General features: G+C 41.9%; 1 protein-coding gene across 1 annotated transcript; it reads left to right on the plus strand.

The window, feature by feature from the left end:
* Positions 1-14,421: 14,421 nt before the first annotated feature.
* On the plus strand, positions 14,422-16,312 carry LOC147898566 (glucan endo-1,3-alpha-glucosidase agn1-like). Its single transcript, XM_087379803.1, has 2 exons — positions 14,422-14,513; positions 14,963-16,312. The coding sequence occupies exons 1-2, from the start codon at positions 14,447-14,449 to the stop codon at positions 16,240-16,242; spliced, it is 1,347 nt and encodes a 448-aa protein (XP_087235929.1). The 5' UTR covers positions 14,422-14,446; the 3' UTR covers positions 16,243-16,312.
* Positions 16,313-23,825: the final 7,513 nt, after the last annotated feature.

Below are 23,825 nucleotides of genomic sequence, written 5' to 3' on the forward strand. Positions count from 1 at the left end.
TACATGTTTGAGCTCATAGAGAAATAAAAAATGAGAGCATGTACATCAAGCCTTTGAAGCTCATATATTCATGTCCAAGTTGGAGATGAGAAAAATCAAATTAAATAAGAGCATTTACATCAACTGTTTCATCTTGAGCCAAGTCTAAGGCGCCAAGCAAGTCTATCTCCAACTCTATACCGAGTTGATCTCCTATATCATCATCGTACTCTAGCATCGTACGTTCACCTAAAAGTATTTGATCATCTTCTTCAATTAAGCTTAAGTGTGGTGATTGATCTTGACGATTGTTGTCTTCCTCGTTAATATCGTGATCTCCATCCTCCTCCCGTGCGATGTCATTATGCGCATCTTCCTCTTGCCTCATATGGTGATCTACATCTTCTTCGCTAGATTCATCAATTGGATCCGGATTTGGTAGTGGCATCTCCATATCCACATCTCGATCTTCAAAAATCTGCTTACTTCGTGGTGCAACTTGGATCACGTACCACCATCTTGGATCAGAACGATCCGGATGAAAAACCACCTATATTGAAGATGAAAAATCACGTGCCAAATGTCGTCAATTATATATATATCAATGGACTTAAAAAACGAAAGCTTCGACTAATTAAATCATTAGTATGCACCTGCTCACAGTGCTCGGGAAGAACAAAAGTATCACTTTCATCGGTCCAATGTTTGGTGGAGTCTATTGCAAAGAGACCGCTACCATCTTTTCTCACAGTTGCATGGGGACCGTTGTAAGTAGTTCTAAACCATTTTACATCAAGAATGAAAATAGTAAATCGTCTGAAATCAATTTCATAGATGTCGCGTATGGTTCCACAATAATCCAACTGTGAGGAGAGAAGATTGGTATCCGAAGCACTTGCTCGGCTATCTTGTGTGAAGTTAGCCATGACTCCACAATCATACGTGACTCTCTTTGAATCGATGCGTTCTATGCGAAAATGTCGTCCATATGACCATAATGCACTGTACTTTTTGTACTGTAAAAGAGCATCATTAAAACAATGAAGATGCACCTATTTTATAGCATATATTGCCACAAATAATTACTTAATTACATCAAGAGATAAGAAACTTACATGCACCATACATCCAGATGATAACTCCCGCTCGCGCTCGTTTATTGTCTCTCCATCACGTTCGGCTTTACGTATAGCTAGTTGTAGCCAATCAAGTGACATGTGAGTAGGGAGAAGAGCCAGATCTCGTGGATATGGTTGTGATCGCCTGTACATTACTCTGAATCTCGTCCTTGCATTTATTCTTTCTGCTTTGGCCACTTCATATCTCTCAATCCACTTCTGCATCTCAGGGCTATTGAGGATACAAAACTTATTGAATTTCTCCATTTGCTCTTCGCTCATCTTTCTTTCAATCCCTTTTCCTTGGGGGACCTCGCCAATGATGCGATCATCATCCTTGTTGTGCCAAGCTTGCGGCATATCAGGATCCGTGGATGCAAGAAACTCTGTGATATATACTAATGACTCTTGCACAAGCCATCCCTCTGCCATGCTTGCTTCTGGTCTTGCTCTTTGTCTTACAAACCCCTTTAAAGTTTTCATAAACCGCTCGAGAAAAAACATCCATCGATTATGAACGGTACCTGCTATAGCCACCTCATCAACTATGTGCACAAGCAAGTGGATTGAGTTGTCATAATGCTTGAGGGAAAGTGCTTCTCAAGCAAGCATACGGCTTCGATGGATTCCACCCTAGCCTTCTCGATGCTCGATATAGAGATCTCTTTTTGAGATATCCACCTATTTCACATGTCCATGCATATGTAAGATATTTGAGATATCCACCTATTTCACATGTCCATGAAGAAAATAGATAATGCGAATTGATAGTAAGCATACCTCACAATACCACAGATCTTGAATATAGCATTTCTAACATCTTCTTGTAAGCACCCTTTTATTGTAATTGGAAGGATGAACTATCAAAGCAACAATGAAATCATGTCAACAATATAACATAATAATAATTACGCTAATGCATCACTATTATCGGTACACTAATTCTACTTAGAATACCTGTAAGACCTTGTGCCAATCATGGGACTTGAGGCCACTAAGCTTATTGTCCTTTGAAAATGCTCCTTTCAAGCAACGCATGTACCCTGTCGGTGTTTGAAAAGAGGCAATGTCTGCCTTGATCGCTGCCTCCTCCCTCGTAGAGAGGATCCACGTTGCTTTCGGGAGGACAACTTTTCCTGAAGCATGCACTTGGGGCCACAAACGAGACATCCTATTCATAGCACGCAAGTCTTCTCGCACTCCTCTCGAGTCCTTGGAACCAACCAAGTGTGCCCAAATGGTAGCCCCCACATTCTTAAAGATATGCATGGGATCCAAGAGATGATTGATTTGTAACTGACCCCAATAAGGAAGCTCGTGAAAGATCGATAGCCTCTTCATACCAGGAGGAGGTTCCTCTCCATTCTCCCTCCAAGCTTGAATCCAATCACTTGCTTTTAAATATGATGGTGGTGGATCAAGCTGACCTCCACGTGCGAGATGGTCGAGCGGAAGGTATCGAGCATGACCTTCATAAACATTTTTCCTCATGTGTTTGGAGTAGCGTGCAAGCGATTTCAGAGCGGGTCCACAAACAGGACAAGCATGGTACCCACTTGTAGCAAGCCCTGCACGCGTGCATGAATATGTTAGTACAAGACATGCGTGCAAAAGAGAGTAAAAAAAGCATAATCCCTCATTGTACATGTAAAGACATAACCACGTACCTGCGCACTCTCCATATCCTGGGTAGTCATGCATGGTCCACATCAAGATACCCCTGACGGAAATATCATTGGTATGCCTAGGAGCTCTGGAAATATCAAAGACCTGCACTCCTCTCCATAATATCTGTAACTCCTCTATCAAAGGTGCCATGTACACGTCCATGTTTCTTGCCTTGTACTTTCCTGGCACAAGTAGTGCAAGCATGAGGTGTCCCTTTTTTATTGTTAGCCATGGTGGGATATTGTAATTCACCACGACTATGGGCCATGTCGACCAAGATGTCGAGCGTAACCCGAAAGGATTCACGCCGTCCATGGCTAGCCCAAGATGTAAGTTGCGTGGCTCTCTCGCAAAGTCCGGCCACTGATTATCTATGTGCTTCCAAGCCGCACAATCTACGGGAATCCTCAATGTGTGATCAGTGGACCGATGAGATGCATGCCATGTCATCAACTCCGCTATGGATTTGCATCGAAACATGTGTTGTATTCTTGCAATGATGGGAAAGTGTCTTAAGACCTTTACCGGTATCCTCTCACCCTGCAAGTCATCTCTATATCGTTGTTCCCCACACTTTGGACAACTAGCCAAATCTCCATGCTCACGACGAAAGAGAATACAATCATTACGGCAAGCATGGATGGTATCATAATCCATACCCACCATTGTTAGCATCTTTTTCGCTTCATCTCTTGATGCGGGCATGGTATTTGGTGCAGGCAACATCTTTTGGAGCAACCTATGACAAAGACACTATCCAAATGATGATTCTCAAAACAAACAATATCCAAATAATGAGTCAATCAAATTAATGCAAGGGCTAACCTCATTAAGGCCAAGACACTTGTATCCGACCACCCATACTGTACTTGTAGATTCAAGATTGAGAGACAAGCACGTAGTTTAGACATCCTGGCACCCTCGTACAATTGTGTTGATTGCAACTCTCGCATTTTCACCTCAGACTCTGACATCACGTGTACGTGGGATGTAGTGCCCCTAAAAATGGAATCCATCATGTCGACCATACCCTCGTCGTCATCTGGGAGACTATAGTCTTGTTGAAAGTGAGAAGGTATATGTGTACCCTCGTCACCCTCGTCATCCTGTCATAAGCTCATTCGTGTAAATAGAAGATCTTCTAATTCCGGGTATACAATAAGATTGCGAACTTAAATAGCTTTGACTTACCGATGATCCATCAACATGTGCAATACCAACGGGGGGTACTGGTTCCGGCTCCTCCCCATACATCCGCAAGTGGCGCATGATAATACGACGTTGATGTCGTACTTCTCGCTTGCAATGAGTGCAATGACAATATAACCTCTCCGTAAGCCACTTCGTGCTCCCAGGCGTTGGCGCATCATCGGATGAGCTTCCACTCGTCCCTTCCATCTACACTTATAAAACCAAAACATAAGCATGAAGAGGAGATGTACACAATTATGAGCATAGCATGTTTAATTTGAGCTTCTCTTGAGGCTATATAAAAAGAATGACATCGCTATATAGTAAGGATTGAAACAAAAAATCCTATATAGTAAGGCTATGTAGTAAGAGGAGATATTGACAATTATAGGCATAGCATGTTTGAGTCACAAGAGGCCTCATTAAAAAACAAACAGTAAGCGTCGCTATATAGCGACGCTCTGTTCCGTCGCTATATAGCGACGATTTTAATTGAAAGCGTCGCTATATAGCGACGTTTTCAATTAAAAACGTCGCTATATAGCGACGAATAAGCGTCGCTATATAGCGACGCTGTGGGTTAAAACCCGAAACGGCGAAACCCACGGCGTTTTGCTCAAAGCTTTCCTAATCTCTAAACTAAGCTCTCCAAAATCTCCTCCCACCTATTTTCACTGACCTCCCATCTATTCCAAGCAACCTCCTACCCTATTTCCCACTCCTCACCCTCCTCCTACCTCTTGTGCACCCTCTCTCTCCTTTTTCCCTCTTTGGTTTCCAGAAAGAAAGTTCTTCAAAAGGTGAGTTTTTTTCAACAATGTAGGTTGTTTGTTTGTTAGCTTTGGTTTTGTGAGTGTTTCTACTTGTATTGCTAAAGTTTTAAACTAGTTTTCATGCTTGATTAGAAAGGATTCAAACAAAAAACGAAATTTCAAGAAAGAAAGAAAGAAACTCACCTCTTCTTTCTGTATTTCTCTTCCTTCTCTTCCTTCTCTTCTCCTCAATCTCCTCCTTTCCTTGTCTCCTCAATCTTCTCTTTCCTTGTCTCCTTTCAAGAAGTTGCTTTTGTGATCTCCTCTTTCCACTAACATCTTATTTGAAAAAATGGGTTGTTTTCTCTCTTTTGTAGGGCCAGTCCACTACACCGAGCGGGACATAGTCTCTCTTTTGTGGGCCCAGTCCACTACACCGAGCGGGACATACTTTTACAGGTAAGTGCTTCCTCTTCTTTCCATTTAAGCTTTTTGTTATTTGCATTTGCCTGCAGCTAGCGCCTTAAGCGCTAGCTGCAGTGATGGGCGTAGGAACCCTCTCTTCCCCCTTCTCTTTTTCTCATTTTCCCCCTTCTCTTTTTTCCCTCTTCTCTTATTCTCTCTTTCCCCCTCTCTCTTTTCCCTTCTCTCTTTCCTTTCCCCCTTATTCTCTATTTCCGCATCCCTCTTATTCTCTTATGCTTATGCTTCTCTCATTCCGCATAAGCTCCTCCTCTATTTCCGCATGAGCATAAGCATGAGCTTATGCTTATGCTTATGCATAAGCATAAGCATAAGCTCATGCTTATGCTCATTCATGAGCATGAGCTTATGCGTAAGTTTCCGCAAGAGCTTATGCGGAAATAGAGAATGAGAGAAGCATATGCTTCTCTCATTCTCTTATTCCGCATAAGCTCCTTCTCTCATTCCGCATAAGCTCCTTCTCTATTTTCGCATGAGCATAAGCATGAGCTTATGCTTATGCTTATGCTTATGCTTATGCTTATGCATAAGCATAAGCATAAGCTCATGCTTATGCTCATTCATCCGCAAGAGCTTATGCGTAAGTTTCCGCAAGTTTCCGCAAGTGCTCCTTCTCTTTTTCCGCATAAGCTCCTCCTCTATTTCCGCATGAGCATAAGCATGAGCTTATGCTTATGCATAATGCATAAGCTCATGCGGAAACTTACGCATAAGCTCATGCTCATGAATGAGCATAAGCATGAGCTTATGCTTATGCTTATGCATATTCTCTCTTTCCCCCTCTCTCTTTTCCCTTCTCTCTTTCCTTTCCCCCTTATTCTCTATTTCCGCATCCCTCTTATTCTCTTATGCTTATGCTTCTCTCATTCCGCATAAGCTCCTTCTCTATTTCCGCATGAGCATAAGCATGAGCTTATGCTTATGCTTATGCAAGTGCTCCTTCTCTTTTTCCGCATAAGCTCCTTCTCTTTTTGCGCATAAGCTCCTTCTCTCATTCCGCATAAGCTCCTTCGCAAGTTTCCGCATGAGCATAAGCATGAGCTTATGCATGAGCTTATGCTTATGCTTATGCATAAGCATAAGCATAAGCTCATGCTTATGCTCATTCATGCTTATCCGCAAGTTTCCGCAAGTGCTCATTCTCTTTTTCCGCATAAGCTCCCTCTCTTTTTCCGCATGAGCATAAGCATGAGCTTATGCTTATGCTTATGCATAAGCATAAGCATAAGCTCATGCTTATGCTCATTCTTCCGCATGAGCTTATGCGTAAGTTTCCGCAAGAGCTTATGCGGAAATAGAGAATGAGAGAAGCATATGCTTCTCTCATTCTCTTTTTCCGCATAAGCTCCTTCTCTCATTCCGCATAAGCTCCTTTGCAAGTTTCCGCATGAGCATAAGCATGAGCTTATGCATGAGCTTATGCTTATGCTTATGCATAAGCATAAGCATAAGCTCATGCTTATGCTCATTCATGCTTATCCGCAAGTTTCCGCAAGTGCTCCTTCTCTTTTTCCGCATAAGCTCCCTCTCTTTTTCCGCATGAGCATAAGCATGAGCTTATGCTTATGCTTATGCATAAGCATAAGCATAAGCTCATGCTTATGCTCATTCTTCCGCATGAGCTTATGCGTAAGTTTCCGCAAGAGCTTATGCGGAAATAGAGAATGAGAGAAGCATATGCTTCTCTCATTCTCTTTTTCCGCATAAGCTCCTTCTCTCATTCCGCATAAGCTCCTTCTCTATTTCCGCATGAGCATAAGCATGAGCTTATGCTTATGCTTATGCTTAAGCATAAGCATAAGCATAAGCATAAGCTCATGCTTATGCTCATGCGGAAATAGAGAAGGAGCTTATGCGGAATGAGAGAAGGAGCTTGTCATGAGCTTATGCGCAAGTTTCCGCAAGAGCTTATGCGCAAGTTTCCGCAAGTGCTCCTTCTCTTTTTCCGCATAAGCTCCTTCTCTTTTTGCGCATAAGCTCCTTCTCTCATTCCGCATAAGCTCCTTCGCAAGTTTCCGCATGAGCATAAGCATGAGCTTATGCATGAGCTTATGCTTATGCTTATGCATAAGCATAAGCATAAGCTCATGCTTATGCTCATTCATGCTTATGCTTATGCTTATGCTTATGCTCATGCTTATGCTCCTTCTCTATTTCCGCATGAGCATAAGCATGAGTTTCCGCAAGTTTCCGCAAGTTTCCGCAAGTTTCCGCATAAGCATAAGCATAAGCTATCCGCAAGTTTCCGCAAGAGCTTATCCGCAAGTTTCCGCAAGTGCTCCTTCTCTCTTTCCGCATAAGCTCCTTCTCTTTTTCCGCATGAGCATGAGCATGAGCTTATGCTTATGCTTATGCATGAGCATAAGCATAAGCTCATACTTATGCTCATTCATGTCCATGAGCTTATGCGTAAGTTTCCGCAAGAGCTTATGCGGAAATAGCTTCTCTCATTCTCTATTTTCCCTCATCTCTTTCCCTTTCTCTCATTCTCTATTTCCTCGTTCTCATTCTTTTCTTTCCTTTACATCTTCTTTCCCTCTTATCTTTCCCTCTTCTTTCCCTCTTTCCTTTCCCTCTTCTTTCCTTTCCCTCTTCTTTCTTCTTGCCTATGCCTATGCCTATGAGAATGCTCATGTTTGTTTATTTGTTTTCTGTTTTCGTGTTTGTGTCTATGTTAGACATGGGATCACGTCGCTCATCCGACGAGTACGGACAGCCTCGCAGGAGGAGAGCTCACGATCTATATGCTCCAGAGGACTTTGATTCCTCTCAGGCGACTACCCCGAGGACTACCCCTGGTCCGACTCCTCTCGGTCCTAGCACTGTGACTACCCCTGGTCCGACCCCTCTTCCACGTAGCACTGTGACTACCCCTCAGGGGACTCCTTTGCTAGCCGCGCATGGCTTTGTTGGGACTCCCGACGAGTTTGTAGCGCAGATGAGCGATGAGCAGGCAGCGAGATTCTTCTCTCTGCTCTCTCAGAGGACCTCCGCAATTCCTTCCCCTACACTGACGGGTGGACGTACAGCCCAGCCATCCCCTCGCGCCCCTTCGACCGCGGGATCATCACCTGCGCATGCCTCCCGCAAGGGAAGGAAGAGTAGGATGGGCGGCTCATGTTGTGCTGACTTAGGAGATGTAGACGAGTCAGCACACTCACGCTCCTTTAGGTCTCCACTTGGTCCGGAGACACAGTATCAGTCAGGTCCCTTTCCCTCTCCTACTCCCACAGCTACTCCTCGATCCGGAAGCGGTCGCGCAGCTTCCACTCCTTCAGACTCTGCTACCGTCAGTCCCCCTTACTCATCAGGGGATCTCTCCTATCAAATCACATCTGCCGGAGAGATAATAGAAGACAAAAAGGGCAAAGCAGTGATGGCCGCCATGAGGCGGTTGATGAGTCATCACTTCAAGAGCGGCATAAATATCGATTGGCGGTATCAAGATGGCCAAAAGAAGCAGGCGGTGATCGATGAGTTAAAACTCAGATTTCCTAATCCGCCAAATGTGGAGTTTAATAACAGTTATATGCTCGAGCGCATGGGTTTGGTCCTAAAGCATCGCAGATCAACCATGCGTACTTCCATTACAAAGGGGTTGTCTAAACCCAGCTGGGCAGACAAAGCTGATTGGAAGTTCTTGAAGAAGCAGAATAGGGACCATCCTGAAATGTTCGAGGGTCAGAGGAGGGCTGCGAAGAGACGGCTGGATGTCGTAGGTACTTCGCACTTTGGTGCAGGTGGACGGTATGCGTTCGAGGCAACCGTGGTAAGTTTACTTCTTTCCATTTAATGTATTGTTCTATTTGTTTTACTTACATATTACATGCACTTTAGCTAACTCTAACTCTCGTAAATTGGATCCACAGCAAACTGCGATGGGTCGTCTTCCTACGGATGCAGAGACGCGGCGCGCATTTCGGATAGGAACCAAGCCGTGGTTCATTGAGCAAGAGGCAATGGGAGCGACAGTCGATTGGGCTGAGGTGGCTGCTCGCACGGTATAAGTTTACTCCTGCTTGTAATCTCACTTTTTAATTTAAGTTCCAATCTAATTTTCGATTTATATGGTTCACTCTCAGGGTCAAAGCTCAAGCGTCCCATCATCAGAGACGAGCGATCAACAGGGGCAAGGATCGGACGCAGGTGCCGATGACGAAGGAGAAGACGCAGGTGTCGGGGACGAGGGAGAAGATGCAGGTGCCGAGGACCAGGGAATAGCCCAACAAGACGATTCGGATTAGTAGTAGTAGTAGCATTTTTCATATCCGCTCGTTAGAGCCATTTTGTGTCGCCCTTTCATAGGGTAATTTTGTTTCAAACAGTTGTATATGTATATGCATTTCTTCCTCATCGTTCACAAGAACAATTTTGTATCACCCTGCAAGCAAGGGAAATTTTGTTATAAAAAACTTTCTTTTGTAATTACAAAAAAAAAAAAATGGTTAGTGGGGCTAAACAGGGCTTCCTTTTGGCCCTGTTTAGCCCCACTAACCATTTTTTTTAGCTTCTGTTAATCGTCGCTATATAGCGACGTTTACCAGTGTCGCTATATAGCGACGATTAACAGAGTCGCTATATAGCGACGCTGTTAATCGTCGCTATATAGCGACGTTTATATCGTCGCTATATAGCGACGATTAACAGCGTCGCTATATAGCGACGCTCCTTTTCCGACGATTTTAACGACTTTTATAGCGACCTTTGCGCCCGTGAAAAAAAAAATTTTAATGTAAAAAGCGTCGGTATTTCCGTCGGAAAATGGCCTATGCCTTGTAGTGCCATTGCCTCCATATGTGAAACTGAGTCATACACATAGTCCCAAATCAGATGAGGAAAGGGCCATGATGGCCAAGGTTCCTTATGCATCAGCAATTGGGAGTCTTATGTATGCTATGATAGCTACTAGACCAGACATTGCATTTGCAGTGGGAGTTGTTAGCCGGTATATGGCTAATCCAGGACAGAGGCATTGGGAGGCAATTAAGTGCATCATGAGGTACATGAAGGGTACCAAGGAGATGTGCATCTGCTTTGGTAGAGGAGACATGCATATACTTAGGTACATAAATTCAGACTATGCAAGGCGTGTGGATAGTAGGAGATCCACTTCTGGTTATGTGTTCACCTTTGCAAGTGGTACAGTGTCGTGGATGTCTTGCGCACAGAAGTGCATTGCTTTGTCTACCACAGAGGCTAAGTATGTTGCAGCCACAGAGGGTTGCAAGGAGGCTATATGGCTTGATCGGCTAGTGGGAGATTTGGGGATTCATACAGGTGTACCGACATTGCATAGTGATTCCATGAGTGCTATTCAGCTAGCACGGAATCCGGTTTTTCATGCAAAGACCAAACACATTGAGGTCAGGTACCATTTCATCAGGGAGGTACTTGAGGACAAGCGCATAGAGCTTGTCAAGATTCATATAGATGATAACCCTGCAGATATGCTGACGAAGAGTCTACCCAGTCAGCGGTTTGAGTATTATCGTGTATTGATGGGCATTGGATAGTATGCTCACTGGTTGTTCTCCCTTAAAGGCACATTGTCATTTAAGTGAGAGGTTGCATTGTGGGGGTTAAAGGTCACTGTGCCTTTACCCCGGTTATGTACAATACTCAAACGCATATATAAATGAATGAAAAAGAAGATTAGGGTGTTCTACACCCACCAAAACTTGTGTGGCTCTTTGTTTCCCTCTCTCTCTCTTCCGTTCTTGCTTCCGTTGAGAGCACTCTCATAACTCTTATGGAGTGGGAGGGTGCCCCAATATGTTATATAACTGCTATAATAAGGCATCTCGAGGGTCAGGTGAGGTGGGCCTGAAGAGATTCCTGGCCACATGATGAACTGCAGAAAAGAAGAGAAGAATATTTCCATCATGCATGCCCTCTTTCCATATGCATATATAAAAGAGTTATGCCAATTTCCCAATTTCCTCATGCAATCCCATGATTTCCATCATGCATGCCCTATTTCTTTATCCCGCCCTCATGTTGCAATCCAATTTCCCTCATGCAATCCCTTATTTCCATCATGCATGCAATCCCATAATTCCTCATGAATGCTTAAGGCATTAAAAGTTTGACTTAAACATACATGCAAGGGAAAGGAGAAGGGAAGGATCAAGAAAGAAAGAGAAAGAGAACGAAGACTGGAAGAAGAAGGGAGATGGGAGACTAGAAGGAGATAGGAGAATGGATTAAGGAGAAGGGAGACGGGAAGGGGAAGGGGAAGGAGAAGGAGAAAGAGAAGGAGAAGGTATGCAAAGCTGTAGAACTATTGTAGCGCATCTATAGGCATGGCTACATAGTTTTAAAAAAAAATTGATGTGCTATTAGACGTGTTTCGACAGATGAATCTAGACCAAAACTTGACAACAACAGACCACCTGACCCCAAAAAGTACAAAAGTAGCCAAAAACATTCTTTCTTGCATGTGACAAAGGACGAATCTGAAGAGAACAACTTTCCAAAAGTACAAGAAGCATCATTGATTGAGAGAGAAGAGAAACTGACAAGAGACTTACCTTGGATAGAGGTATTAAAAGCTTCTTGTCTTTCTTCAAAGCTTCCTCTCCTTCTTCTCGTGTGGCTTCCTTATTCACCCTCTTCTCTTGTATTCTTAGGGATGAGTGTGTATGCCTAGAGATGAGTGTGTATGCTTGGAGATGAGTGTGTTGAAAGGAAAGCAAGCACGATGGAGTGAGAAAATGAGTGAAATTTAGGTTTAAAGCCAGTCTGTGTATCTAACAGCGTGTCTACACTGTGTTTTAGATATGCCTATAGACGTGTTTCTCTGTACACACACACCTATAGACACGCTTTTAGATGCACAACATAGTGGAACTTTTAATTATGAGTAGGCAATCGATGTGGCACCCTAAACCCACCTTGCTTACACATTTGCATCGATTGTTTAGGTCTTACTACATCGGGTTACCATGCATGTCCTGTTTGTGGTCCTTTGCTAGTTGCTTCACAGCCAGAGACACGTTGAATAAGGTCATCTATGAGAATCACCATCGATTTCTCCCACTTGATCATCCTAGATATGTCACCTCTTGGAATGAAGTCCCCCCTCAGTCACTCACTGCAGGAGATTGGATGAAATTTGGGACCTTTCCAAGACTCCTCCTCCATGTGGCATGAGCTAGTAAGGGTTTGTAACTATTGCGTGCTATATTGAATGGAAATAAAGATTGCACACTAACACCATCTTTTGTTTAGATACTCCATCTTTTATCAGCCACCATATTGGTCCCAATCACCTGCTTGATCCCATGCATATCTTCAAGAATGTGGCATCTACCATTTGGAAACATTTGAATGGGACACCAATTTCCTTGAGCATAAGGGAGGATCTACAAAATGAAAGGCAAAATGAAAGGCCCAAAGGTAGCATTGCCAAGGGTTGGTTGGTACAAGAGTCACTTGTATATATTTCTGAGTTTCTTGTTGATGTGGATAGCTCTCTCCCATGACTATGGAGAGATGATGAAGACCTAAGGACCTCTATTGTGCCTCAAGGGAAAGGACGGAGCAAAGTAATGGACAGGGAGTTGCTTAATAATCTAAACCTCTATCGCGTGCTTAATACTGATGTGATGAAAAGATGGGTGACAAGATATGAGGATGCAAAGGCAAGAAGACAAGGAGAAAGGGCCCTCTTTCGTACACACCACAGATTTCATATGCCATACCCTAAGCATCTAAGAGCACTTCCAAAGGATATTCATGTGGATTGGCTACTTGATGAAATGGAGAGAGTAGAGAGAGATGATGGAATGCATATCACAATGGAAGAATGGGAGTATGCTAGAGGATGCATGCAAAATTTTAGTATATAGATTGTTATGCATAAGTTAGAAGCTTTCAATAATTTAGATTACTTATTCAATTGATTTTGTCTTGGTGTAGTGTACTATATTCAATGCTATATTGTGAGGAAAGGCATTTTTGGATACAACGAATTGATGATAAGAGAAACACATAAGATTGCGGCATCATTGCTAGCTTTGAGGAAGCCAATGGAGCCATGGATGATTATTGTGGCATAATCCAAGATATTATTAAGTTTGAATTTCGGCGCTTCTTTGTGTATGTTTTGGATGTCAAGTGGTTTAAGGATGTGATAGAAAGAGGCCCTAATGCAACAATCAAATGCCATGCAAGTGGCTTTGTAACTATTGACTTCACAAAGTTTTGGCAAAGCAAGAAGGACACACTAGTACTACCCCAACAATGCGAACATGTACTATACACACATATAAAAATACTTACGTTTTAATATTTGATACCTTTGATGCAACGAAAATAACATGATTTTATTTGTGTTTGAATTAGGTTGTCTATCAACCAATGGTAATTAATAATAGGTGGTGGCATGTCATACGTATTACGCCACGTTCTAAAGTGATGTATAGTACATTTACTAATATGGAGCATATGGAGGATGATCATGTCCATGGTCGTGATAAGAGAGAGGATTTCCTTTGACTACCTTGATTTACATAGGCAACTATTTCTCCTCCACAACCAATCCACATAAGAGGACATGTTTCTTTAAACTGACACAATTACTTACACATGAAAATATTCATCCTCCGCGTAAGAGCAAGTGTAGCCTCCGTGTGAACTTCTTAAGGATATAGTCAATCACCGTGGCCACGTCTCTGTCGAGGAGTAGCACGCCGATTAAATTAGTAGTACGAAACGAGAATGAATATATGGTTCCGTAATTGAGAAGGGTCTTGACTTTGAGGTTCTTCACTCTCGAACGTAATACGATGCAGCTTTAGTGTGAATGCTAATATACCTCGGAGAGAAGCGTTGAAGCAGCATGTCGGGCTTCATGCACCCGTTGCCGACACCGCAAACCTCACCTTGGAATTCCAATTCGTTGCATATTTGAAACTCAACACCATAAAGATTTGCAAATCGAATTAGGATTCACTTAAATTCACACACACCACCGGATTGTCTTCCCGTGCGTTTGTCATCGCCCGCAGATTTGTAAAACAAAATACTAGAATTATAGGGAGTTCTCATCTAGAAGCTGGCTGAGGCCCGGTCCCGGTCAAGAAAGTATTGAACCACGGCATTACAGACATCATCACGAACAAGAACGGCGCGGGGTTTGACGTGGTATTCACCGTTTGTCGCATCGTCTGCTATATAGCCTATCCACGGGCGCTTTAAGTTCAAGAAAACGTTTGCTTGCCCTTCCATATCCTCATTTCTCACTCGTCCCAAATGGCTCTCAAACTGGTTGCTCTACTACTATGCCTTGCAGGGCTATGCTTGACGTACATACCTGCAGGTAAGCCACGGAGTAAGGTTATCTGTTCTAGTTTAACTTCCGTTGGGGCGTTTTGGTATGCTTGAGCGAGATACGCGTAGGAGAAATTGAGTTTCCGTGTGAAGAAATAGGCTGCTAAGTTGAGCGTGGAAATCCTGTGGTGGTTTTGGAATATATAGAAAATTTAGTCCGGACCCAATCCGCACTTCAATCCTCTTGCATTCGTTCTTAGATAATTAAATCCGTTAGTATAGATATAGTTTCTGATCACCCCGTATGAACAGCTTAAAAGCAGACATTCGTGGTTCTGGCTGACGAAAGATAGAAGGTCACACGAGGTTTTTGCTGTGGAGACTCTTTGGATAAGAAAAGCTAAGAATGCGTTCCTGTTCTTGGGTGCTTGAGTGCATTTGATTTTGTGAACTAATTCATCTTTGTACGGATGCCCTCCTTTCCTTTGTGTTATATAGGGGCTGCCGATCGCATGGTTTTCTGCCACTACGTGATATGGAATCCGACTTACTCTGGTACCGTGGATGGTTTCAAGAAGGAGATTCTACTCGCTCAGAGCTACGGGATTCAAGCATTTGCGCTCAACACCCAGTATTGGTCCGGCAATTCTAAATTGCGAGCTGAATTGATGTATCAAGCTGCACAAGAGCTAGGCACCGGCTTCAAGCTCTTCTTCTCGGCCGACTTCAACGACGGCGCCCACCTAACCCCTGCTAATGTAGTAGACATGCTCACAACCTACAGGAATCACACAAACCAGTTTTATTATCAAGGGAAGCAATTCCTATCCACCTTCCTGGGTCAAACCCTGGACCCTGATGTCTGGAAAAACCAGATTTTAGCACCTGCAGGTAACAACATCTTCTTTATACCATACTTCCCGGCCGACCGCTATCAATCTGTAATCGATAGTGTGATCAATAAATTTGCTTCGGTCATCGATGGCCTCTTCGCGTGGGATACATCAGCATGGCCGTATTTTGATGGTGATTATAACAATCCGTCCACCAGTAACGATGTGGCATATCTTGCATCCACAAGCCGCGCGAAGAAGGTTTACATGGCAAGCGTGAGCCCGTGGTATTTCAATCACGCTTCTGCCTGCAACGCTTCTGTAACGAGATGCCCCGCCAACATGGTCATGGGCAACTACCAAGGTCCGGGACTTTGGATGGCTCGCTGGAATCAGCTGGTGCAAGAAACGGCCATACAATTGGTAGAGATCATAACTTGGAACGACTGGGCGGAGCGGCACTACGTGACGACGGGGGAGACAGGGGCGGACGCGGTGCAACCCACAATCTACGACCACGACAAGTTTCCGCATCGGGCGTATCTGGAGCTGGGGGAGTATTACATAAGCTGGTTCAAGACAGGAAAGGCACCAACGATAACGAAAGATGCGATCTACTTGTTCTACTATTCACACAGCAAGGATGCGAAGCCGAGCAATGATACGATAGGTGCGGTGGAGAATGCAGAGGTGTTGGATGATAAGGTGTATGTAGCGGTGAAGCTGACTGCAGCAGCGACGGTGCGCATAAAATCAGGGGGGGTAACGAGCGATTTTAGTGTGGCAGCAGGAGTTGGGAGCGTGGGCATGGCTTTCCATGAAGGCAATCAGAGTGCGAGTATCATTCGCAATGGAGCTACCATCGCAGCCGTCCAAGGCGTCCTCCCCATCACCAACTCCAATTTCCCTACTTACGACTTCAATGTCTATACTAACTTTGCTTAGCGTTTTATCTTTGAGTACTTATTACTGTTGAAATAATGTTGCTTAGAATAGGACCCCCCACTGAATTTGCCCCCGGATTAAAGCTTATGTCAGTAATGCATGACTCAAAAGATTTGTCTGCATTACCTTGGTCTTTGTCACCACAAAAGCTAGAATCTCTTTAGCATCCATGGGATGGCCTTCATATGAAGTTAGTGACTTTCCATAGATCTTCATGCTCATTTCTTGAAGGCCCTACTTAATGTTTCAACATTTCTATATCCTTTTTGGCAAGAATCAATACACTTGGCCTCTAAAATACACTTGGCCTCTAAAATTAGGAGATTAAGCATATGATTAATATTTTCCCCTTTATAAAATGGGCTTGCTTCATTATAGTGACCCATTTTTAATGAAGAAAGAAAATCTGAATTTGAAGAAGGGAATTAAATGTTTAAACTTTTAAATAATCACTTCAGTTACATATGTTGAGGAATATAAGTAGGTATAGAGGATCTTTCCATTCACATTTCCATCCTACCTAGAAGATATGGAGGAAGTTCAAGAGGAGTAGAGAACAAATGAAGTACTTATCTAGGCTGCAAATGTTAACACGATTGAATGTACATTGATATTTGACGTCAACTGAGTAAAATCAAATTCATATATATTAGGATGCTGCATATGTTATCTGTGGATTCTATGAAAATGCAAAACTATGATGCAGAGGTATTTCAACGACAAATGACACAATGTAAGAAGGATCTAAGCTCGACAATAATATTAATAGTGTACCTTGCCCTTTCAAGAAATGTATGGGTTGTAAATATATACTTGAGCAAGGTCTACGATAACATGGACCTTCAATCATGGAACTAAAAGAAGAGGAGATGCAACATCCACATATAATTGAACTATTATATATGATGCGTACAATCTATAGCAACATGGCCATTCAATCATCAAACAAAAAAGAGAGGAGATGTAGGTAGTTTCATGTAATATGACTTGCATTTTAATTCTAACTTATTTGAAACTTGATTGTTGTGCATGAAATATCTTGACTGGTATGTACATATAAGTATGGCATAAAGTCTATTTATGTTTTCCATCTGAAGACCCAAAAAATAAAGAAAGCATGTGTAGTGTGGATGTTGATATTGATATTCTTACCAATTCACATGTCACTATTAATATAGCTAACACAAAGTGTCTTGAGCAAGTCTTGATGTCAAAAGTACCTATGGTAGCATTAAAGATGATAATGACATGGAAACTGATGTTGTGGTACATCTACTTTCAAAAGAGAGCATCCATAGTCTGCATATTCAGAATGACCCAAATAACTTTTTTGCACTTATGGAATATACAAAGAAAACATTGTGCACATGGTGTAAGCTTAGCAAGGTGTAACCTTACAACACACAAGTCATCTATGCACCTTTATTTAGCATTTGATAGTGGAAATATGAAATATATTGCATACTAGAGAACTTGTTGAATTCTCAACATATTATAGTTGGTGTAAAGATACACTAAGTTATTATTCATCAGAACAATGTGAGGTGTAACACATTCAAGCATTGCACATGACATTACAATCAAAAGACAATGAGTTCATTTGCTCAATTATAGCCAAATTTTAAAGAAAACAATGCCTTAAGGGCGTTGAATTTTAGCTCAAGCCACACTCTTATCGATCAATTCGTCAACCCACTTCTCATGCATAGTATGTAAAATTTTAATCTTCTTGGGCTTCTTTCCTCCTTTTGATACTATTGAGGCTACTTGCTCCAATGTTAGGATCCTTGTCATTGCACATCCAAAGCTTCTCCCAACAATTTGCATACTCTTCTTCTCCACTTCTTCCTCATTTGCATTCTTCTTACATGAACATGGTGCCCAATATTATATTAATACCATGTTGCATTGTTCAGAAGCAATGTTGGGTTCAATGTTTGACTCTGCTATACCCAACCAAATTGGATATATATTGTCTCTTGGCATCACAAGAACTATGTCAGCCTTTTTAACATCCACAAATGGTTGGAATGTGTCTTTGAGCTTGTTAAGTTGCGGACCACAAAAGTGGTCTTCTAGCACCTTTAGTCAGTGTTGATGTTTATTTCTTCAGAATGTGTTTATTTCTTCTTAACATCCACAAATGGTTGGAATGCATCTTTGGTCTTGTTAAGTTGTGGATGGCCATAAAAGTGGTCTTCTAGCACCTATAGTCAGTGTTGATGTTTATTTCTTCAAAGTATGTTGAAATCACTACTCATGCTTATCTTCTCTATTCAAGTTCTAAGACATAGTGCTAATGATCCCATGGTAAAGTAATTTGGGCTTGCGGGCCAAAGACCAATTCAAAAATGTCAGTATCCTGCTTCTTGTCCATATCTATGTGTCATCATTCCCTTTAGTCATGTTGGCAACTAATATGACTTATTAATATCTTTCGCCTTCACTTTGAGCCTATGCAATATACATGCCAACAACTCATTTGTTGTTTCACATGCTCTCTCCTCTCCTCAAATAGCTTTTCACTTTCTATTGGTATCTTAGTTGCACCCAATTTGAACTTAATTGCATTTCAAAGGATACATTTTGAAAACATTCATGTGTGAGTTTTGGAAGACATGGTTGAAATTAGTGTTCCAAATTCTAATATTGAAGGTAGATTTTGGGACCTCCTTTTGCCCCAGACTTTTCACCATCAGATTGATCTCATGCATTACATCCACTTGTTTGTACAATGACAAGTTGTGTTTCTCTCTTGCCATCCATTGTTGTTTGAGATTCATTAGGCATCCTTTCAATATTTTTATTCACAAAGTCATGTAAGACATATCTTTCTATCTCCACATGATCCCACCCTTTTCTAATGACTCCTTTGTTTCCATGCATGGCCTTTGTGTATCCAGCATTATGTTCCTTAAACCTATAGTATGAAGTTTTAGAAATTTTGTGCAATTCATACCATGCCCTACAATAGCATATTTCCATCCCATCAAAGGTAAACCAGTGTAACACAACAACCTTTGAATCAATTCGTATAGCATTAGTGATGTTATTGAAGATATGACTTATCCAATTCTCCAAGATCATGATCCAAATCTCCAATCTCATTTGCAAAACCAAAATATGATTTGCAATCTAGCAACACTTCAACTTGCAACAATCTATAAGTGCTACTGTTGAACATCTTTGTATGTGCACTTCTTCTTCCAAGTGCATTCGATGTCCTCCCTAGTAGGCTTGCAATTGACCATATGATCTATTTATTTAATGCGAGGTGGTTCAACATTTAGCCATGTACTAATGTTCCATATTGTGATTTGGAATTTTTCATCAAATCATCCATGCGTGCTTCATATACCAGGGGTTGTAACACTTCAAAGCCATCCTCAATTTGATTTGATCTATAGGCCATGCCTCTAGAGTTGAAATAGGAATTTTAACTTGCAGAGTCACTATGCAAATCCTTCAATTGAGGCATAATGTCTTTGACAATCACTCCTATATTAAGTTTACCCAACTCTTTGAAGTTCACAACCTCATAAATAAGCTTAGTAGAAACACCATCCCTGATTTAGGCATTTGTGTCTTATCCTTAACCCATTGTACACCTTTCCTCTCTCTCTCTCTCTCTCTCTCTCTCTCTCTCTCTCTCTCTCTCCCCCCCCTATATATGTCAAATCCATCTCATCTACTTAGTTTTATACTAATCTCTTCTACATCCACATCATCCTCCTCTATAATACTACCTTTATCATAAAGCTTTAAGTATTTCATTTTCCACTAAATAGGGCTTCCCACCACTAAATCCCCAAGTTTGCATGTATCCATTGTTGGAAACAAAAGTTCAATGTCTACATTGTAATATGCATCAATTGACACACATACACATGAAGGCCCAATTTGCACACTGTGACAAAAATCACCTGCATTATTGTTGAATATCATACCATATGCTACAAAATTTCCACTAATACTTAGCTCACCATGTCACCATTGTTGAGCATATTGCCTACAAACTGTTCATGTTTCCAAAACCATTCTCTTATATACATAAATGTAGTTATGCTCTCTCTCTCTCTCTCTCTCTCTCTCTCTCTCTCATTCTCATGTTGCACATGGATTGGTCCAAGTGGTCCTTTTCATCCTCTACTAAGGCATGTTATAAAACTAACCTTGTCTTTCATAGCCAAGCTTAGTGGAGGATCAAAGGTTGTGTCAATTTTAAAATCGATATTATCCTCTCTTCCTTGGTGGAGGATGAGAGGCTAAACCTTTCATGATTGGTAGATGATGAAAGGCTAAGGTCAATTTCAAACCCATCTTAGCTTCTCATGCTCATTGGAGGATGAGAGACTAAGATCATTTTAGAAACCGATCTCACCTCTCATGCTCAATGGTAAATGAGAGGTTATGATTAGTTTAAAAACTAATCCTAGATTTTCAAGATTGAATGCTAAGATTGGTTTCAAAATTAATCTTAGCCTCTCATGGTCGGTGGAGAAGGACAAGAGGCTAAGACGCTCGATAGAGGATTCATGATTAAAGGAATATTAGCCTTTAATCCTCCTCTATTGAGCATCTTAGCCTTTCATCCTCCTCCACCAAGCATAAGAGGCTAAGGTTGTCTTTAAAAATGATCTTACTATTCTCATGCTCAGTGGAGGATGAGAGCCTAAGATTCATTTTAAAATGAATCTTAAGCTCTCATTATTAGTAGAGAATGAGAGATTTTCATGCCTGGTAGAGGATGAGAGGAGCCTAAGATTGGTTTCCAAACCAATCTTAGCCTCTTATGTGTGGTGGAGAATGAAAAGCTAAGATTGGCTATAAGAGGCTAAGATTAATTTTAGAACTAATCTTAGCCTCTTATCTTCCACCGGGCATGAGGGGTTGAGATTGGTTTTAATTCATTCTCCTCCATGTAGAATGAGAGTCTACAATTCTTTTAAACTCAATCTTATCCTTTCATTCTTGAAAGGCTAAGATTGATTTTAAAGTCTCTCATCCTCCATTAATCATGGGAGGCTAAGATTGATTTTAAAACTGATCTCAGTCTTTTCATGCTCAATGCAAGAGATGACTTGTATAAAAGGCCAAAAGTCAAACTTTTGGTCTTCAATTTTAAACTTGCAAGTTTGAGGTATACAAGCTCTGTCTTCTTTCAAGAGTGTTATTTATGTTCATCTTACTCTTGACTTGGTGAATGCCTCTCATCCCCCTTTCCCTCTCTTACTTCTTGCTCCCCACTCCCTCTCCCTCTTCCATCATCCTTCTCCTTTCCCCCTTCTTCTCTTGAGAATTCATAGTGCCACGACTCCAGAAGCCATTTGTCTGACACTCCGAAGCCCGTACATGCTTGCATTTCTCCCACAAGGAGTAGCATGGAGTAGGAGGCTCCATGGGCATTCCTTCAAGATCCCCATGACACGTGAGTCACCAGTACTAGACCACATTTTTGGTGCCATTGTTAGGGAGTTTGAGTTATGCTTTTGCTTGCATGTGCTTCCTCCATTATTTGCCATTGCCCAACACTCACTACCTAGGTGAAAAGTGATTGGCCTTGGTGCTTTTAGAGAGGGATGAGATGAGAAAAAGAGGAAATTGAGAGAGAACGAAGGTAGGTAGACATTTTGAGTTAGGTTTTTATGCTTTTTTAGGTTTCAAGGTGTACAAATGTAGGAAATGGTAAGGAAATCATTGCTAAACCTTGTATGCAATCCCATCCCTTAGAAAAACCTTGTATTAAATGATTGGGAGTGTGTTTCATGGTCTTGGTAATGACAAGTAGTCCCTTTTTAGATGAAAACATTCTATTAATTTTCTCTAAACTTGCTTATTTTTTGTTGTTTTTTTCTCTTTCTTGTTGCTTCATGTTTGTTAGTAGGTAGACCAGGTTATAAAGTACTTCGCAAGCACTCCAAACACTGCACAAAAGCCATATAAGCTCTCACCCAACATACTCTAGGTTAACTAGCACGTTACATTAGTCGTTGACCACATTGGGATAACAATTGACCATGCTAGGTAAGCAACTGGCACTTGGACACCATCTTGAAACTTGACACTGGAAGATTTACTAGCTAGCATAATTAATGCACTATATTTGATCCAAAATAGGGGTTAATCCTTATCCCAATGCATGTGGGGTTATTAACACAATGTACATTGTGTTAGCATCCTAGTGCATGCTGCATTAGCCATAACCCAAAGCACATTGGGCTAGCTAGTCATCATTGCAAGGGTGAAAATTGAACTGATTGTCTCATTTTAATCATTAAGTGATCTATTATGCTCCACCAACCACCTAGAATCATTGAACTAAAACTTCAAAAATTTAATAAAGGGGTAAAATTGTGGATTGAATGAACCAAGGAAAAAATAATAAAAGTAGCCATGTTTGAAGGGCTTGTGAGTCCAGATAATCTTCAAGTCAAGCCAAAACTTGCATTGAAAATTCCATTTGGACCTTCAGAACTACTAAAAAAACAAGATGTTGCATTAAGATTAACCCAATGCACACTGTGTTATAATGCAATGCACATTGAGTGATCAAGCCAGTGCATGTTGAGTTAGTAACCCATCACATGCTGGGTTAGCCAATTGATTGGTAGTGAGGACTATTTGGCCTAACTGATATGGCTTGCCAGGTGTCCACACTCACCCTGAGGTCTCAAAGTAAACTCGCATCTGAACCCGAATTGAAAGATAGTGCTCCAATAACCTCTTATTTGGTCAAGTGCCCAGTCTAGTCCAATAACCTTATGTTTAGCTCACACTCCATACATGGGCCATCACAAGCCGATGTCTCAAGCTTACAGGATTTCATGAGTTGTGATGGAGACTGGGAGAAAAACCAAAACTTAGGGCTTTTATGGCGTGATATGCCAGTTCATTCCGACCCCATTTCCCCACGCCTTCCAGCATAGTCTTTACAAGGCAAACTAGAGTGCCAAAGGAGTTGCAAGGCCCACCAACATCGGTTGTGCCAGAAGCCATGCAGAGTGCCCCAATAGCCACCATACCGATGAGCCCTATGGCACCTCATGTGCACTTCTATGAGAGAGAACCCTCATTTAGCGACAATTTTGAGCCAAGGATTCCAACCAGCTACTATCGACCACCAAATCCTATGACACAAATGGGTCAAAAAATGGAACTTGCGGAGGATACGTTACCTAGGAGTCATCTTCCTGCCCCCCATCGTACCCAACTTGGGATAATAGATCAGAAGGTAGTCCCTACTCTTGCTTTTGCTTCCTATAGACCGATTTTTGATTTGAGTGTGCTGATGCCCAAGCCAATATGACCAAGCCCTGATAAGCCCACCTAGAATGCTAGTCCCAGGACCTAGTGGATCAAGTACCACCAATCCCACTTTTGTTCAACCAAAGATCTTTGATAATCCACCTCTAGTACGGCCCACTTATAGGACTTCCCCATGAGTAAATCCTCCTGCACCACAAAGGGTGCTTACTTATGAAGCCATGAGGTTCCTAGTGTAATCACTAGGAAGGGGGGCCATGCCACTAATCTTCACTAGGAGAGATACCGACTCCTCTAGGTTTATACCAGTCATGATATCT

This window comes from Dipteris shenzhenensis, chromosome 9 (genome assembly GCF_047967505.1).
Source record: "Dipteris shenzhenensis isolate YYH24624 ecotype China chromosome 9, Dip_SZ_1.0, whole genome shotgun sequence".
NCBI classification, from domain to species: domain Eukaryota; kingdom Viridiplantae; phylum Streptophyta; class Polypodiopsida; order Gleicheniales; family Dipteridaceae; genus Dipteris; species Dipteris shenzhenensis.

What these genes read in the sequence shown, in the direction of transcription:
- LOC147898566 (XM_087379803.1), top strand. Translation starts at nt 14,447, where the DNA reads ATGGCTCTCAAACTGGTTGCTCTACTACTATGCCTTGCAGGGCTATGC. An exon ending in CTTGACGTACATACCTGCAG is followed by an intron (nt 14,514 to 14,962) that starts GTAAGCCACGGA and finishes TGTGTTATATAG; the next exon opens with GGGCTGCCGATCGCATGGTT.